Source organism: Anthonomus grandis, chromosome 6 (genome assembly GCF_022605725.1).
Source record: "Anthonomus grandis grandis chromosome 6, icAntGran1.3, whole genome shotgun sequence".
Classification (NCBI taxonomy): domain Eukaryota; kingdom Metazoa; phylum Arthropoda; class Insecta; order Coleoptera; family Curculionidae; genus Anthonomus; species Anthonomus grandis.
The window spans coordinates 25,569,791-25,590,815 of record NC_065551.1 but is presented as its reverse complement, the minus strand read 5'-3'; the positions used below and the strand labels follow the sequence as shown (position 1 = coordinate 25,590,815).

General features: G+C 30.6%; 1 protein-coding gene across 1 annotated transcript in view; it reads left to right on the top strand.

The window, feature by feature from the left end:
* The window catches only part of LOC126737265 (protein gooseberry-neuro), a 43,005-nt gene that overhangs the window by 21,418 nt on the left and 562 nt on the right, over positions 1–21,025 (top strand). The window contains exons 4-5 of the mRNA XM_050442081.1: positions 16,031–16,224; positions 20,691–20,861. Coding sequence (XP_050298038.1) covers positions 16,031–16,224; positions 20,691–20,861 — 365 coding nt within the window. The remainder of the gene's footprint in view (positions 1–16,030; positions 16,225–20,690; positions 20,862–21,025) is intronic.

Genomic DNA, 21,025 nt, shown 5'->3' with positions numbered 1-21,025 from the left:
CTGTATAGGTGATCGTTGTAGATGTAATGCCCGGTGAGCACCTCTACCAGAGACCGTAGACTTTACCTATCCAATATTAGACCTAGATCCACCATCCCAACATCGAAGCTCAGGAATATTTTAAATTGAACCAATCCATTGGTGACATTCCAATGTCGTATTATCCTAAACGATGTCCATTTCATGGTCCCTTCTTTAAAAAAACATCTGTTGAATTAAAAAGATACATTGATATATCAAATACTCTTTTCTATTTAATAGTCCCGTCTTATTATGTTATTCTTCTCTTCTTGCCATTCCCCATTAAAAGTAAGGGTATTCCTGTATATGTGACTAGATTTTAGCATGTCCAGTGTCACTAGTCTCGACCTATAGCCACGTGTGTAAGATGAGATTTAATAATAAATAGATAAATAGATAGATAGCTAAGTAGATCCAGTGAAATATCATAAAAGATAGATTCCAGATGCTATCTAAAATCCTTCTACAGGCTCAAGGTGCATAGGTTGCATCCTTGAGCCTGGTATTTCCAGAATCGTGTCGTAATTAAATACCATTAATGCAATAGTTAATTTGCCAATTAAAGGACCCTTAAAAGACCCTTTTAAGAAGATATTTAGATTATATATTAACGACCACAGAGATATCAGGATCACCAGAAGAGTTTGGAATGTAATGTGATTTCTAGAGATCAAACTCTTCTTGAGTATCTTAATGCATTCCTTTCGTGGATACAATGGTTAGTGTGTCAAAGTTAGGTTTCCCGGATAAAGAATTACCAGATCGTCATCGTATGCCTGCGTGTACTTACTAAGGGTTGTGTACCCGAAATGTCCTTGATCCCCTTTCCAATCAAGAGAATCAGTCCTTAAAATTGACAGATGACCAGTAATAGCACACGCCTTAAGATTTTCTTTCCTTTAGCTCGAAAATCAGCCACACCTCCTCTACTCCCACGCCAGTATTGGGTTTAAAAGAGCCTCAATTGGGGTTAATTTCATAGTCCTTATGATACATAAGGTCTCTAGAGTAGCCTGAATAGTCTCGATATGGCTGTCTTCTACTTGGTTTTCCTCCATTATGCCAGAGCCGCATACAATATAGTGGGTATATATTTAGTAGATCATTTTGTGGCTCTTCCATGGAACCTTCTCGATGATGCTCATCCAAAGAATGAAGACGTTTATCAACCTTTTTTCTGGAAAATGGTATAATGTAAAATCCACCAGTGCCCTGACCCTTAACCACAGTGACACTGAGATCCGTAGATCCAAGTAAGACTCTAATTGGTTCAGCATGCAGCTGCAACGGTCTAATGGTGATTAACTCCATTCTGAGTTACATAATTCGGGGTCCAACTTTTTCTCCAGTGTCAATATAAAAAAACAATAGACTAAATGGACTTTCCGGGGTCAGTTTCTACCCTTGGGTATGAATATTATCTCTGCAAATCGTTGGAACTAAAAATTCTTGTTACTATCTTCTTACCATCTGGTTAGTTGGTTTTCGCTGAACATCTGAAGTTCAAAATCAAGATCTTCATAGAAAAACCTTCACGATTTTCATTTAGACTTCCTTAACTCCCTGTTATGTGGTTATGGCTCTTAACCCTTCCTAATTTCCAGTTCTTTTGGCTCTACTAGGTTCCAATCTTGCTTTGCAGCACATATTCTTAAGATTCTTTTTTAAGACCAAGAAACCTTCTTCGGGGAGGTTTTTTTGTTTTTATTTTGACATGGCAGTTGTCTTAAAATAAAGATATTATTGTTCAGTTATCAGTTAGTTTCCCTGCTGATTTAATTTTTCAGGTGGTGTAATGGAAAATGTATTTCCAGTGATTCTAGATTGACTGATGTGATTGTGAGTATTATAATCAATCTATTGCCCTGAGATTTCCGTAGAACGAGGACCTTCATCGATTCCTTTACTTCAAAAAGGATCCTACATGGATTTCTATTCAGAGGCCCTCCAGTCACTGATTATATTAAGAGATTCGTTATTTATGAGAGTCAAATTATCTGTTCTCTAATGGTATTGTAACATGTTGGGTTATTCCGCTTATATCCATGTTAGTGCATAGTAGGTATTCTAGAAGTAAATATAAAGAGTTCTAATCTTGCCTCTTTTGTTCATGTTCGTGCTCCCCCATACTTTATTTTTAGCATTGCATTACAGCCAATGATCAGAGTCTTTCCAAGGCATCTACAGTATTCCACTAGTCCCTTGATATTTAGAGGTGGTGTTTTGCCTGTATCCTCCGGAAAATAAGTTGTGGTGATAACGACCTCTATCTGTGTCCGTTTAAGTCATCTGCCAAAAATTATGTAAGAGGCAAAAAGTTGCCCCTTGGCTTGTCTGCGTTCGTGTCATAAATTACGTGGGTGTTTTATACATTAAGTGCGAAATCTACCAGTTACAATTTTGTCTAGAATTAGTTGTACTCTGAATAGAGTTCATTGGTTTGGTCGTAAGGGTTACGTATCCCTTGTCCCTAGTCCCTTGACAGAACCGCAATTTTAACTCTCGTGAGTTTTTATTTTTTATTTAATAAATACATAAGTGAAACTGAATTCTAATTTTGTTTTAATATTGGATACTTAAGAATGACAATAGTTGAGAAATTTTTCTGCAAATATTATTTTTTTAATTTTCGAAATTGTTTTTACATCTTATAGATTTCAACATATCTTATACTTTTCAATGTTTTTTTTTATTTTATACATTTTAAAACATTAAGTTTATTTAAACTTATTATTGATGATTTATATATTATTATGTTTCTTACTTCTTTTGATGTTTTTTTACGGATTGTTTTTGTACTTTGTATTTATTCAAATTTTCATTTAAAAATTCACGTTTAAGGTTAATTTTATTTGTCGCGGATATTTTTTACTAAAAAAATATTTTTTATGATTAATTTCTATTTTAATTTTACAAATTATAGCTGTAAGTAAAGGATAATTTTTTTCATAAAAGGTTTTTATAAAAAAAATTAGATTAAATAATTACTGTAAATACGTTAAAAAATAAATGATAATTAATTTATTAGGAATATATTTATTTTCTGATTTCTGTATTAAATACTCATATATCATTTAAATATTAACAGTGTTTACTTGAGTCTACTATAATCAACAGAATAAGGTTTGACAGTTTCATACATCAATATTAAAGAAAATACAAAAACTTAAAAATACTACAAGCAAAAATAAAAACACAATGATACTTGATGACGATGATTTTTTATATAATTTAAAATTAGATTTTAAATTCGCAGAAAAAATAGTATAACAAAGAAAATTGGACTTAAAATAATACATTCAAAAAATGGCATAATAAATTAAATTATTTACATAAGAAAAAGAATACAACCCCTTGTTGGTCAAAAATAGATATTTTTATAGCAAGAGAATATTATTATTGAAATAACAATTTCAACTATGTAAATAAAAAAAATATAAAAAAATAAAAAAACACTTAATAACAAATAATTCAATTATAATTATGTATTACTAAACTGGTAACATTCATATTTTTGTTCTTTTCATTTTCTGGTTTTATAATAAATATTGGTTTTATTAAGCTGTACTTAAGCAAAAAAGCCAACTTGTGAGTTATACACGTAATTAAAACAAACTGCAAACTGCAGTAAAATAGTTGGATGAATAATACGAGCCCATCACAGGGGGTTTCCAGTTAAGGACCCCCAACAGAAAATATAAAATTCGATGCTAATGATAATTTAGTCCTATATAATGTCAGTCATTAGTTAAGTTTAATACGAAGTATTTGTTTACCCAGAGCTTCGATGAAGTCCTTTTATTATTTTAATTTAAGGTGATTTTTTTTTACATTTTGTCGGTGTGTTTAAAAAGCTTTTAGCCGAAATAAGGTTATTATATGCACCTAATCAAGTAGCAAACAACACACGACAGAACGTCAAAAATGTTTAGTGAGTTTTTAAAAGCTCTTATGGGTTTTGATAAAGGAAATGCTTATACGAATATCGATTGATCGTACAATATGTGCGTTTTCGGTAATCTGCGCTTTACAGTGTTATTTTAGGATATTTTTGAATATTATTGCTGTATACAGTTTTAAGGTTGTTTACATGATTAGTTTGGAATAATATATTTTACTGTTTATTTAGGTCATCTTTTAAAATTGGTAATTTTTAGTTTTGTTTGTGTTAGTAGCACAGGTAGATTGTAAGTTCTTAAATACAGTTTTTTTTGCAAAGAATTATAAATTATGATTTTCAGTACTATAATGATGAATTTTATCAGTAAAGAGATAAGTTATGTAAAAAAATTAAAGTTACAGGAGATCATGGACGTATCAGTCAAGAATACTCATCTCAGTCAAATTTCAGAATATAAAATTCAGACTTTTATACATAGATAAAGTGCATGAAAAAATCATAATTTCCAAAAGATCTAACAAGTATATAGAAGAACAAAATGAGAATATATCTTATAAAGAAAAAGGATAAAGGTCAATATTTTCCATTTAAGTGAATTAATAAATGATATCTACTGACCATTTTCTTTTTCACGCAGGTACTAGATGGATCAACTCGTTTTGATCCGTTCACATAAAAAGTTTTTACTATGCAGTGATTCGTTTCATTTCTCAAGTTTCGGTAATAAATGTTGCTTTACTAACATCCTTCCTACATCAAAATGTTTTATTTCTAAGTACATCCTGTTCATATTTGTATACCGGCCTGGCCAACAACGGTCTTTTGTGCGAAAATCAATGTATTAGCTTCCAATAACAAATCTTCAAGTAACAATTACAAGCTATAAAGAAAATAATAGCGTTTTTCCCATTCCTCTTTTACTAACTACACTCTGACCCTTGAACGCTTCCTTTGAAAAATGCTTGAAGCAAACGTAAGTGAGTGATTGGTTCGTTCTGTCCCTAAGGATTTGCTTAGAAATTTCTATTTTATGTTAACGGATAAATAATTTGGCATCTAATAAAGAAATTTTTCTGGACGGTAGCGTCATCTAATTCTCTTAACTACCGAAAGTTGAGTCACCCAGTAAGTTATATGAGCTAATTATTCTTTGTAAAAAGTCAAAGGTGTTGGAGAGAGTCTTAAAGGTTCAAATTGGAGATATATTTTATATTTTTCAGCATTAAAATACTACTATATAGAAGAATATGAATATTCACTCTGCACCCTAAAACAATTAGGTTTGAGGCGTCAGTTATTATTATTAGAGGCATTTTTGTAATACTCGGGTTTTTGTGTGTTGTACAGGCGAATATTGAATATTTTGTTGATACAAAAAGTGAACAACCACGTAATAAAGATTAATCAGAAAGGGAAAAAAATCAATATCCTCAGAGTCGAGGCAGTTTATGATCGAAGACATAAACTGCCTCGACTCTTGTCATATTGTATAAGAAGATGTAAAAAAGAAGGGCTTTGGAAAAAGAATATGATACTTATAGTCTTTAGTTCTTACCATAAATACTGTATTAATCTCAGCTATATCATAAAACCATCATTTTAAAGATAGCTATGAAAAATATTTATCCTAAAAATTTTATATGAAACTAATTTTTAATACTATGGATGATAATGATTTGGACTAGTGAACTCTCTGAAAAATGAGGTAATTTGAGAAACGCTTTATCTGCTGAATTTATTATTTATTCTATTTAATTTGAATTGCCTTTTTCGTCTTTTATTTGAAAATATTTTTTTGCTATTAATTAAGTTTATTACTAAGCGGGAAATATAGCAATAAGAGAAATATATGAAAAATTCTAGTTCAATAGGCATTATATATATTATGATCAATTATTTTAACTGTGCAATTTATACTAGTTCATGTTTTTAAATCGTTAACCTAAGAAACATATTGCTACGGCTTTTCTATTTGTAAATTCTTTTAAACCTACTTTATTGTAAGTTATAATAACAAAAGCATTATAATAACTGGCTTATAATAAATACAGGCAAAATTTGCAATAAGTAATAGTTTTTGTATTTTTTTTAAATAAGCGAATATTGACCACATATTAATGGCATGTTTCTAACATCTAACACATTGTGGGAACCATATTAACTTTAATTCTTCCACAAAAACTGACTTCTTTAAAAAATAAACACGACACCCTCTTTGTACCTGTATTTGTTAGTACAAACACTTGTAACATTTACCCGATGTTTGATTCCAGTACCAACTGCGGTGTCGGTACTTTTTAGTCAAACGGACCGCCGCTCTAATGTTTTGGGTCAGGTGACAGCCAAACAATGATTCTATAGGTTACAATAGGAAGAATAACTGATATATGTTACCTTATTATTTTCTATTAGGGTTAGTATCTTGTAGTTTAACTGGCGGCGTTTTTGTAGTAGGTAATTAAAACTCTTAGCTAGCAATGGATTTTTTTTTATTGAAAAGAGTTACAGGTTTTTTATAATAATCGACATTTTTGATCATAAGGTGACTTCCAGACTTTTTTACCTTAATACATTGAGTCTCTGACGATGAAATTTAAGTGTAGAATGCAATTCGGAGATATACTGAAACATTGGTAGAATATTTATGGACTATATAAGCCTTTTTTGGAACATAAGCTACTTATTACCAAAAATTAAGAATAAATGTAAGTCATATGCATTTAAGTTATGCCTAAATTTAATTAAATATTAATTATATGTATTGATAAGCAAAATGTAATAATTGTTATTAAAAAATAACAAATTGTTCATATTAAACGAAATTTATGTACATATAATATTTAAAAACTAAAATTAAAACCGAAACTAAATTGGAACTCTATGGTTTTAATAAGTGGTTCTCGCAGACACTAAGTCTAGAACCATCGGCTCTTCTTTGGTAAAAAACAGGTTCCGTCCGAACCCATAAAACATTTTGGGCATTATACAGTTGGGAACAACAGTTGGTTACGCTCACCAGGTAAAAAACAAAACTGATTAGCTCGAAAGAATTTCTATAATGACTAATAAAGTTTATGGTTTTATGTTAAGAGGGGAGCCACATTTTTGATTTTCAGATCTGAACACTTGTTTAAGCGAGCACATAAAATATTTTAATTATTTAACCCCTGTTTTTTTACGGCAAAGTCTTCATGCTTTTCCGTGCTTTTTTTTTCGAAGCTCATTTGTAGATTTATGAGTGACAGTCTCATTGGTTTATTTTTTTACAATTATTATATTATTAGTATTAAGGAAAATTTAAGTCGTTTAAAATTTTTTCTTTATTACCAACGTTTCAGCCTTTATTAAGGTGTAATACTTCGATATAAAATCTCAAAAACTAGGCACTTATTGGAATCATTAAAAGTAAATCAATTTTCTACTTTATAGTGTCAAACGAAAACCCGATTTTTTTTTTGTTCGCTCTAAATAAGGGTCTAAACATTGGCATTAAAAAAAAGGATTTAAACGTCTTGGATTTTACTTGACCACACATCCAATTTAACGCTAAAATTAATGTTAAATATATCATAAATTTATTGAGTACTGTTTTCCAGTAATTTTAAAAAGTGCTATATTTTAAAATATGAAAAAAAAATTTAAGAGAAAAGAGCAAGGGTGTTAACTATAGATTTTAGCAGAAAGTCAACGATTTTATTGCCAGAAAGACTGGAAATTTAATTGTAGTGTATATCAGAAGAAATAATCATTTTTTATTGGCAAACTTTCAATTTGTTACGTCTTTTTGATAATTTAGTTATGGTACTAATTGAAGTAGCTTGGAACTAGACGTTGCCAAGCTTAAGAACCTATTGTATTTATATTTATATGTATTGGTATAAATTATTAATAAAAAAGCTCTTGATCGCACAATGGAAAAATCATTATTATATTATTAAAAATATGTTGAATTAAGAAGTAAAAAGGAAATGTATATCATACCCATTTAAATTATGCTTCTTGTTTAAAATTTAAAAAGTTAAGGAAATACGACGATTAAGAAGTATTTTTTCTTAGCAGTTAAAACAAAATAAAATTATTAAATTTGTTTTAATTTAAGTTTTTAAATATTGGTGAAAAAATTAAGCAGTTTTAAGAAAACAAAAAATGTATTTAGTTTTTTTCAATTTTAGTTTATTTGCCTTAGTAAAGTACCAAAAAAATTAGTTATAAGGATATCTTTAACAAGAAAATCATATTTTTTCAACCATTTTAATGCCAGAAGAACTAGAAGTTTTATTAAGGTGGATATCAGAAGAAATACATTGGAAGCTCATTTTCTATTCACAAACTTTCAATTGGTTACATTTCCTTTTAGTGATGATTGAAAGTTATAGTACTTTAATTAATGGTGGCTAAATTTGCAATTTTATGGAGTAGTTTGAAACTAGACAACGCCAAGTTTAAGAGCTTATTTCCATTCAGGATGACAGGAACAAATTCATTTAAAATTTAGGTATTTTTTAATTTTTTAAACACATCAATTAGTATTGTCGTTTGCGCGTTTTTTTAATAAAAAATTTCTATACAGAGTGTCAAATATGACGAAACAGACTAACGAAACATATTAAATTAAATCATAAAAGTTTATTTTAGATTTGCTACAACTAATGTTTAATTTATTGTTCATTTGATCAGTGCGTCCTTTGTAATGAAAATTTTGGTTACAGGGTGTCTCAAGTAGAAACTCTTATGCCAACATTAATTTTTTATGCGGTTTCTTAGAAAGTAAATAGACCTTATTATTTTTGAACAGCAACTTTTTCCAACAATTTGTCCAATCGATCAGACGAAGAGGACAGATTGAGTGGCCACCAAGGGCACTGGATATGACCTTATTAGATTTTTTCTTATGAAGCTATTTGTGGTCCAAAGTTTATATGAATAGACCAAATAATAATAATGATTAAAAGCAAAAAATTCGAGAAGAAATTACCTAATGTCGTATGTTCAATTAGTCTATTACGTCAAATTTGTCAAACGACTGACTTTAGGCATAGGGTATCTTATACGAAAAGTATTCAGAATATATCATAGAATCGTAAAATTTTATAATATACAGAGTATTCAATTTAAAAAAATTAATGTTTACGACATAGTTTCTAATTGAGCTACAATGTATAGACAATTTTTATTGCAAAAAATGCGCAAGTGACAATGCTAATTTACGTGTCTGAAAAATAACAGAAGGAAACCTCAACTTTAAATGAATTTTTTCCTTTCATCCCGAATGCACTGTATATTTATTGGTATAAATGGGAAAATAAATATGAAAGCTCTTAGGTCGCACAATAGAGAATGATTTTTTATTATGAAGTCTAGTTACTTAAGGTATTTTATATGAATTTTATTTTTATTATTAAAAATATATTGAATTAAAAAGTAAAAAGAAAACATTAGTCATAACCATTTGAGTTATGCCTCTTATTTTTAATTTGAAAACTTAGGGGATACGACGAATAACTTTATTCTTTAACAAATAATATTATATTTTTCTAGGTACTTATGCGTGTTTTTTTTTAAATATTTAATGTCTTTAAAAGAACAGTTTTCAAAAAACATTATATTTGTTTCCCACACATCATTTAATTTAACTATAATTAGAGCTTTGCAGAGAAAATAAGTATTTTAGTGCAGGCAAATGAATGAAGATTATTAAAATAAATTTAATATTTGGTTTTTCTCTGAAACTTCCTACGAAGTAATTTATTCTGTGGAAATATTTATAAATGCAGAACATTTTATCTTCTATTAGTTTGATTATTGAGCTTTCAATTTCTCTAGAATCTCTTGAATAGCCTAAGAATTATTGTCAAAATTAAATAATAAAAGATTAAACATAATTTCACAATAGCCTCTTATTCTACATCAATTCATATAAAACTCCTTTACCCCAGAAAGTATGCAGTTTTATTGTATCAACCATCAAATCCACATCCCTAATATGAATAAAGCCTGTCATAGAAATAAAGGGCATTGGGTGGCCCAAATAAGGATCCAAAAGGAATCTTATAAATAAGGGCGCCCCCCAGTCTGGTCTCATTCAAGGTGAATGAGCATCTCAAAGAGTCGTAACGCCTCCGAAGTCCGTGGTGGTGGCGTGCGGAAAGCCGACGATGTCAAGAATGCGACAGAAACAGGCACTAATTTGAAAGATGAAAGAGACCGCCGCGGGTTTGATTTCGGATTTTGTTTCAGGATATATTAGCCGGTGGTTTTGTAGGTGGTTTCTGACACGGCTTCTCTTTTGTGGTATGCTAACTCACCGTCCGGCCATTCAGGTTTAGATTTATTTTAAGGGCTTTTGAAAATGAGGACGTGGATTAGAGCGGTGCTTTTTGGGTCGTTAGTTAACATAACGGCGACGCAAAAAAAAAACGATATGAAAATGAAATATTTAGGCATTATAGATACAAACTAAAAAGTTCGTAAATGTTAATTTGGATACATTGATGTATAAGCAACGTATACATTGATGTATAAGCAGTTTTGCCTCTTAGAAATTAATATTTTATGATTAAATATTAAAAGTATACTCCCATTGGCAATTTGTTTTTCAAAAAACAAATTTAAGATGGTTAAAAAACTGTTTTTCACCTCGAGTTTTTATTTTTATATCTTAAATATAAGGCATAACTTAAATGGCTATGATTCACTTTTTTCCAAGATCATATTTTTATCTTAAAACGTTAGTATTATACGAAATTAAAAAAAAATAATTGCTTACAAAAAATAGTTACTTCTTTCTTAGTTCAGTTAATTTAATATAAGAAAAGTTAACTATTGATAAAATAAAATTTTCTTGCAAAGTCACTGTAAGTCCTGAAAGATTACATATTAAAGCTATTTCTATATTAAACACTATAATGTATAAATGCATATATTTCATAATATTTGTCGAAAGAGAAACTTTTAGTATAACTAAATTTATTTATCTTGCCTATATAGCAACATCTAACAGTCATATTTTGAAAAATGAAAAAATGTATCTGAATGGTGCGGAAAGGTAAAAAATTATTTTCTTGCGCTACTTATCGAATAGATCAAGGATAAAGGGAAAACATAATATTGTGGTAAACATATTCCAGACATAAGAAACAATTATTTTAGTAAACAACATACCTTAAAGTATGCGTAAAATATTCGATTTCTACTTTTAAAAAGATTCCTATTTATTTAAAAAAAAATAAGCAGAGAAGATTAAAGAGTATTTGATTAAGAATAAAATTTGTTATAAAACTTATGGCACAAAACAGTTTCTAAAGATGTTTTTCTACTCTTTAGAATAATTTGTGTCATAAACCTAATAGGGCTGACATTTTAGGATGACCATACATTTTATAAGTCTTTCAATAATATAGACGATATAATGAAGATTAAGAATGACTTAAACTTGAATTGCTTAAAAAGAAACCAAATGTCTGTCAATGGAAGCAATACTGTCTTTCATATACTCGAAGCGTGAATGCTGTCATTGAAGATGACTACATATATGGAGAGTTCTTGGCTTAAGAGGTGCACTGCGGTTCAGAACTTACGACTACCTTGAAACTTTATACTTTTCTTGTTAAAACTCACTTAGAATAAAGAAGTTCTGTAGCTTCTAATTAATAATCTAATTAAGTTAACTTAGGATCAGCCTAATTACAACGTACTAGTATGTACAACACAAGTACCAGGCTCAATTGAAATCTAGAAAACAACAACCTGCTAATTGATAATAATTAATATAAATTGTTTTATTGACGAAATTCGAGATCCAAGTACTAATCAACATCTAAGGATAGCTCACCATTTTAGAAGCTCTAGCTCATGAACTGGAGTATAAGACAACTTTTCGAACAGCTAGAAGGTAACACACAGCTTTAGGTATAACACGACGATTTGCAAAAGACAAATCGGAACTTTAGAAAGTGACCTTAAAGACCGCCTAAAGAAGCTTGAATGATTTTTAGCTAGAAAACCTAGAAAACCATTCTGCTGGTGGAATTATAATGAGGAAGGCCTTAAATGCATTTAACAGACCCCAGAAACCAGGAGACCTTCCAATAGTCAGGTTTGTGAGACGTAAGCTGGCGGGGTGCTACTAAGCCCCAATAAGAATAAATCGGATGCCACATCCTGAAGAGAGCTGCAATTCATTTCAAAAATTACCATTTTGCACACATTAAAGTAACGAGAAGATTACATTTTTATAAGTCGTTCCAATGTTGTCATATGAATGTCAAAAAATGCTTTAAATGGTTAGAAAGGGACAGGGATTGCAGAAAAAGATACACTTTTTACGACAGAATTTACAATAAATAATTCAACAAAGCGCTTAAAATTGGCAACATCGGATATGTATGTAAATTTCTTCGCTCCTTTAGCCATTTGGCACTTCAATTTGAGTCATCGGTTATTGATAGATGGCGCCTGATTTAAAAGTAGTCTTAGTATTTAGTTTTACTGCCTGAAAAACTGTTTTTACTACTAGGCAGTTAAGTCTAAGTACTCAAGTTACCCTACTGCAAACTTAACGGCTTAGAAAAAAGTTTTTATTTTTTCCAGGCAATTGTGTCTATTAAAAGCCGACTAGCAGAGAGAATACAATTCATTGCAATCAATTGGGTAAGAACAATAACACATAAATAGAAACGAAAGCAAACTCTATAAGATTATGTTAGGTCAGACATTTTGTTCGTCACTCAAAACTGGTGACAACACTGGTGGGTATATAAACTTATCCGCTTATCCACAGATTTGACAATTCACTCCGATTTCTACCTTACTAATAGATGGCGCCTGTAATAAAACTAGAACTTTCACCGGCTGTCACGCTCCGGGGAAAATATTGGGCCGTGAATTTGAGATGGATATTCCTACATACATATATGAGACTTGCTTTGACTGTCAGTATTCTCTTGAAATTATTGGTTTTCATCGGTAAAAATAATGTTAAGCATTTCCAAATTGTTCTGTTTTAAAGAAGAATGTGTTTCTGACAATAAATTAGAACATCCTTCGAATAAGTGTGTTCCGAAAAGGAGTGAGTTACGTGAAATACTTAAAAAAATTGATGAATTCTTAACCATTTTACCGAATTTTACGACCCTATTGTATTTGAGGCGATACATGACGTGTTTCTCTGGAATTTCATTTTGGTAAAACCGACTTGTTTTATCATTTTGTTCCTCAGAAAGACCCTCAACGCTCACTCTATATTTATAGAACTTTTGAATGAATAATGAGGCACTTTTCTCCTATGTAAAAAGAAATAGGGTATAATATCCTTTTAAAACAATTAATTTTGTAACCCTAAGAATCAACTTTTATAGGCCCGTCAAACAAGAAAAAGAGGGGCTCAGCACCAGCCCATATTCACACAATATTAAATTACGCAAAAAGGCCGTTGTCACCTGAGAACCACTACGAGTGTGAGGTATATGTGTGAGGTGTCACCGCATAAATCTTTTAGGCACAGAGGGTGGGCCTTTGGAGCTACGGGCCGCCAAAGGGACCAAGCCGGCGTGGCCCATAATGGGGCCCCATTGTAACGGCTAAAGGTCAAAAAAAGCCGCTGTATCAGGGTGGAATTTAATTAAGAAATATTGATATTAAATTAGAATGGATAATATGCGCTCTCGTCGAGATTGATTTATTTAATGTAAAAGTTCTAATTGCAGTATTGCGCATTAGCTTTTTAACAGAAGTCCTTCAAGAAGATTTCTCTGATCTTGTCGTACAATCAATGGCTGCTAATATTTATCGGAAGCTGGAATAATTAAGCCGCTTTTCACTAGGGAGGTTCGCCCAACTTCCTAATTAAATATTTGCAAGACAAGAGACACTTTCTTGGATGCACCGATGCCGCTTGGCCTAATAACTTTAAGAGCAATTTCCGAGCACTATTATGGAACGTAATTAAAATTGGTCTGGGTATTTTCTTCAAGGTGAAGAGGGCTTTTGTGCTGCAATGTGCCTTCGGTAGCTAAAAAGATATTGATGTTAAAGTAACTAAGGCTTTCCTTAAAATTAATTTTTAAAGTAAATTAGAATTAAATCGATTGTACTAAATTTTTGGAAAATATGGTAAACCTAATACTTTAATTATCCTATATTACATTAGAATATATAAAGTAGGCTATAACTTTTATTATTCCTTAGTGATATGATTTGTTGATATCAGTCTTGGGTAGAATTTACCAGTTTTCAAAATTTTAGTCAAGTGAAAGGCAAATCAAAATGTACTTTATAAGTATGCTTACAAGCCTATGCAGGGTTCTTCTTCATTGTAATATCTATAAATAATAACAATAATGCGATTTCAACACTGACAAAATTATTAGCATTTATAAGGGGGTCAGAAAACACACTACTTCCTATCTTATTGATGGAGAACAGTTAAAATATGTGACCAAAGTGAGGGATTTGGGGGTCATTTTTTAAGAGAATCTATTTTTTAATGGCCATCTGAACGAAATTATAATTAAATCATTAAAAATGTTTGGATTTGTTTTTAGGCATTGTAAGAATTTTTTATTGGAGATAAAGGGTGTCTATAGCTCGCTGGTTCATTCTTAGCTTGAATATGCCTCCATATTGGTCACCTTATCAGGCAGTAGGTACATGACTTGACTGTGGAAAGAGTTCAGCAAACATTTGTAAGATTTTGCGCATTTAGGATGTGTTTGTTTATTGCTGATCATGATTATGCATTAATTGAGAGTCATTTACATCTAGTTACGTTGAAACGTAGGTGGAATATGTCGGGTATGATGTTCGTACATAAGCTAGTTAATGGTTACTAGATTGTAGGAGTTTGTTGAAGTGCATAAACTTAAATTTGCCAGCTAGGATTAAATGGGGTGCCTTTCAGTCTTTCCGTATCTTGTTTCACCGTACTAACTATAGTCAAAATTCTCCTATAGATCGTTACTGTAAACTCATAAATAGTTGCAACATTGAAGTATTTGGCCTGTCAGTGAATTTATTTAAGAAGCAATTGGTCAACTCTGTTATTTACTTTTAACATTTGAACCTTTTAAGTTTATATCTTGGTTTATATATTACATATTTTTGTAATTTGATTTCTTTTTGTTACAGTACAGAGGATTAGGTTTGGGTTTTTGGATTACTACTTATGATGCTTATCTTAAATAACTTTAAGTTAGCTCGTAGAATGTTGAAATTATATTGTTAACTTTTGTAATGGGGTATCCCGTCATTGATACCCCATGTTTTTTTTACTAACAATAGCAAAAAGATTAAAAATTATCGCAATTTTACCAAACAAAATGATCCCCACTATATAAGTACATGTATGAGATGTGCCTTTCAGCTACAACGTGGCTCTGTATATACTCGGCAGACCACTATTCTGGAAGATTTGCTTTGGAGACTCTGGAACTTTCCACGAGTCTCCAAAGATGTCGTGGGCTGTAAAATCCGCACCAGAAATCCTGTTTAATTTGCTAATTACACAACTATGATGTAAGAACATAACTAATTTAGACGTCTCTAAGCGCGTACTTTATATTACCCGCTTAAAATTATCATAAATCCTAAGTGAAAAAGATGCATCTTTGAGAGCCGCCGTACTTACTTAATTGAGATACGTCGAATCGGATAAGGATTTTTTTATAATTTTTTTAAATGCGCCTAATTTTATTAATCAATTTTTAAGACTATGGAACTGATTCGCGCCTTTTGGGTAAGAAAATAAGCTAAGCCTAGTATTTGGGGTGCTTAGAAACCATAAGATATAAATCGAAAACTGTTGAGATACGCATATTTGGTTTAGGACGTATTCAGGATCTGCTCTATTAAATATTATTTTGTCAAAAGTGTGACAGATGGCATTAAGAATTTATAATTGTAAGCACTGTAACTCTTTTCAATTTTATATATTTTTGACATAATTTATTGGTCACAATGCATAATCTAGAAGCATACAAACGTTGTATCCAAAATGGAATTTTCCGAAATTTCTTTTATTGTTCGACTAGACAAATTATTTTTTTACTCTAAAAATGTCTCTCTGAAAATTATTTCTTTTAGCATTTTTTCATCTGAATTCTCGTTTTATAGGGAGAGAGGAGGACAGCGACACAGAATCCGAGCCTGGCATCCCTTTGAAGCGGAAACACCGCAGGCCTCGAACGACATTTTCCGGTGAGCAGCTGGAGACCCTCGAACAGGCATTTAGCAGGACGCAATACCCGGATGTTTATACTAGGGAGGAATTGGCTCAGCAAACGGGCTTGACCGAAGCTAAAATCCAGGTTTTATATGCTTTTTGTTTCTTTGTTTTGCTGAGAAATGGTAGTAATCCCTTTGGCTTATATGGCTTTATTATGGTCGCGATTTTTATGAGCTATTCCAAGAAGTTTGTTTAGGTCACATAAAGGTTCATATTAAATAAATTGTATACTAAAAGATATAAGCATATAATAACATTCTATCATTCTAATTTTTAGATTGGTAACTATTTATAAGGATTAAATAAAATCTGTATTGTTGTGACAAATTCATAATGAGTTACTTATTTTATTGGGTATTACGTCACTTATAACAAAAATTAGTTTAGAAAATACTCTCAAAAAAATCTCACACACTCAAAAATTGAAAGGAAGAAGAAAATAGACTTATTCACATATTTAAAAGAAATATGAACTCAAATCTTTAATGATACCTTTCGATATACTTAATTTAATTTAAGTTCAATAAGTTTTAAATACAATAATTTACTTGAGATATAATCGATTTTCTTTTGTTGAATTTAAAACTTATTGAACTGAAATTAAACTAAGTATAATGAAAGATATCATTAAAGATTTATGTTTATATTTCTTTTAAATACGTGAATAAGTCTATTTTCTTCTTCTTTTCAATTTTTGAGCGTATGAGATAGTATTTACTAAATTGATTTTTGCTATAAGTGACGTAATACCTAATAAAATAAATAACTCATTAATAAGAATATTTCATAATTTATGATAAAATATTATTGAATAAAAACTATTGACTAAAAAAATCATTTTGAATTTTTTTCTGGTATTGACAAAAAATCAATTTTTTTGTTAAAATGTTACCATATTTTAAAAATTTGTAAGAAATTGTGAAAATAAACATTAAGGGACACCAAGTTAGTGCGAAATTTTAATATCAAATAAATTAATCTACAGGATACTTGAATTGAGAAATCTATATTTTTTAAAAGTTAATTTAAATTATTATTAGTTTATAATAATATTTAACCGAAAACTTTGGATATTTTCTAAATTGATGGTAATTTACTGACATTTTATAGGTATGTTTCAAAAAAAGTTACTTTTATTTAATAATTCTTATAATGCATCTGCTTGAAGAATAGACAATGAAATTTTAGTTCGGAAATCCGAAATTTCCTGTATCAGATTTTCTGTAAGTATTTTTCTATATTAAGTCTTTTTAAGGTTGCTTTAGGAGCAGTAATAAATTCACTTACTTATGTCACTTTCACATAATGAGCGTTAAGGTTTAAATTACTTATAATGACGCCTTAAATGACGAATACTGTTAACCTAAACGTGAAAAATTACATGCAGGTGTCCTCCATTTTCTGCTTCACAAAGTCGTGCTCTTTCCAACACATGTTGCATGATTTTTCTCAAAATTTTATGAGTTATTAGACGAATTGTGAATATTATTTTTCACTTCAAAGATAGTCTCTGAATTATTGATGTATACTGTCTCTTTCAAATAATCCCAAATAAAAGAGTCAACCGAAGTCAAATCCGGCGAACGCGACGGCCATTTAAAATCGCTTCTACGTGAAATAATGTGTTCGCCGAAGATTCGTAACAGAACCATTGTATCCTGTGTAATATGGGGCGTATCACGGTCTCACTCAAACCACATTTGAGGGTGCTTTGTCACAAATGGTCTCAAAAAATTATTCAACATGTTACGGTAAGAATAGCATTGATGGTAACAGTGGTAACATCTGAAATATAAAATAAATTTCAAAATTTTATTTTTTTGTGATAATTTTCTTGACTTCAACTTGGTGCCGGCAATAAAAATTGCCAGATTTCAAAGACTTATTTAAACATTTTATGTGAAATAATTATTAGAATTCAAAGGAATTGATCAGTTTTTTACAATCGAATTATATTAAACTTTCTGCATTTTTATCGTTTTTCTTTTTATTAATTTATTCTACTAATAGCAAGTCCAATTGCTCCATTGATTCGGGAATTCATCTTTAAATTATTTTTAGATTGTTACCCTTTCCGTTTTACTCCTACATTGCGCTCTAAACTTTCAGTTAAACCCAACTTGGGCTTTTATTGAAAAAAATGTGCATAATATGCATGGATATGTAATTCTTTTTATTTTAATATATATTTACGCATTTAGACAAAATCACACCAGCTTTATATTTAGACTAAGGTTATATTCCATATCTTTATTGGGCAATGCAATTAAGCTAAAAACTTATACATAAGCTGCGATATTATCGCCACAGAGTTAATATCTTAAAACTAATTAAAGGGATATATTAGGGCGCGAAAATGCCTATTTTGAAAATTGCTTGATTCGCTTTCAAGCAACTCAAGAAGTACAGAAGAGAATATAAAATTATTAACATAGCTATGAGTTTTTCTGTAATAGATTTCAAAAATTCTCAACTTTTTCCTTTTTGGTTGTTTGACTCTAAAATTACTTTTTAAGTCCCCTGTGTCTATTTTTAAGGACTTTATAAGGACTAGAATTTGAAAATTAATATAAGGAACAAATTAGTTTTCATAAATTGTCCTTAAAAGGACTTAAAATAGGACAACTTTTCAATTTGACTTGGAAAGCTTATATAAAAAAATAAAGCTTTTATTTGCAGATATGTAAAGGATATGTTTTATTTTAAACATTCGTATCTTTCAATTAGCTTATATAGTTGATAAAATATACAGGGTGATTTTTAAGTTGATACTTTTTTTTAACTGTGTATAGGTAAAATATACATTTTTTTCAAATAACTTTTTTCGATACACTCAAACAAGAGACATAAAAAAAGCAGAATAAAAAAAGTGAATATGGGTTTGTTTTTCATGGTCTGTTTATGTTTAGTTTTTGCTCGAATTTTTGTATTATCGATCACGCATTATACCGATCAGTTAGTCTTAGACACTTTTGGTTTATTGTTATTAATTTTAAATTTGCAAATCCTAAAAATGGCACATCGTGATAAAAACAATGAACTTGTGGATATGTTGCTTATTTTTGGAGAGTGTCTTTAAAGTGCTGCTGCTGCTTCGGTATTATACACAGACGGCTTTCCTTTGCGGAATCATCCTACACCCAGAAGTTTCATAAATCTTATTCAACGGGCTAGGGATACTGGCGATTTACGGGAACATCGTGGAGGGCATGCAGGAAGAGGAAGGAGACCTGAAAATCTTCATAGGTAGAACAAATTTTAAATCTCATCGAAGAAGATCCAACAACAAGTACTCGAGTTGTTGCAGGGCAGGTCGGATTAAGTCAAACAAAACTATGGACAACATTGCGCGAGTATCAATTTAATCTCTTTCACGTTCAATGTGTCCAAGCGCTACTGCCTGAAGACTTCCCCCGTAGAGTTTAGTTTTGTGAATGGTTCCTACAACAACATGAAAATGATCAACATTTTTCAAACAAAATTTTAGCCATGGACGACGCAACATTCACCCGAAACGGAATTAACACTTTTCGAAATACGCATGTTTGGTCTGTTGATTAATCCTTATGTAATTCGCAGAACCAATTTTCAACACCGCTTTTCTGCTAATCTGTGGGCAGGAGTTGTGAATGGGATACTTGTTGGACCATTTATCTTACCAGACCGTTTGACGGGCGATGTTTATTTGGACTTTTTGCAAAATAATCTGCCTGTTCTGTTAGAAGACGTGCCACTGAATATCAGGCAAGCTATGTGGCTCCTGCAGGATGGAGTACCTGTCCATTTTAGACGAGAAGTAAGCGAATTTTTGGATATAAGTTACCCAAATCGGTGGATTGGCCGAAATGGACCAGTTGCATGGCCACCAAGGTCGCCAGACCTAAATCCATGTGACTTTTTTTTGTGGGGGTATATGAAAAGTTTAGTTTTCAAGACGCCTATCGACACACAAGAAGAATTAATAGCACGTATTGAGCAGGCTGCGGCAGCAGTTAGACAAAAACCGATTTCTCTATTGCGTGCCGTTACGGAATAGTGGTTACGTCGAGCAAATCGTTGTGTTGAAGTTAATGGTGACAACTTTGAATAACTTATTTAAATTAGAGAGGACTCGTACGTATTGGACTCATTTTATAACATTTTGGCAATGCAATTTTTTTTATTTTTCGGTTTTTTGAATAAAGTTATTTGAAATTTTTTTTTATTTTACCGAGTTCTATACACAGTTAAAAAAAAGTATTAACTTAAAAATATGTTATATTAACCCTGTATATAGGTATAAGACGCCAATTCAATTTTATAATAATTTAAAATTTGTTTATTAATGTAATATTAAAACAATTTTATAAAATTCATATGCCACATCAGCTTAAATAATATAAAGTAAATTCTGGTAATTTCGTGCTTACTCGTTAGTTTTCTCAAACATCTACTTTAAAAATTTGAGGATTTAATAGAATTCTTAGAATGCATTTCTAATTTTATAGGTCTGATTTATTTTATATAGTCAGAAGTGTTAAAAACAAATAAATTAAAATTGATTTTCAGGTATGGTTTTCAAATAGACGAGCTCGCCTTCGTAAAAGTACAGGAGCAATCGGTGCTGGCAGTACTTTAGGTTTCTCGGCACTACCTTTAGCAAATATGACCTGTCAGTACCCTACAGAGGCGCAGTACGATTGGCGAAATGCACAGTTTCCAAATTACAATATGTTCCAGGTATTGTGAACCTGATCTCTCCGTTGAAATTTATGCTTTAATTTTATAAAAAAATCAGAATAGTTCGGAGTAAAAATTTGAAACAAAAAAATTAAATGTATATTTATCTTTAATTATTAAAAGTAAATTTTTACGAAAATTTAAAAATAAATCTAAATTTTTTG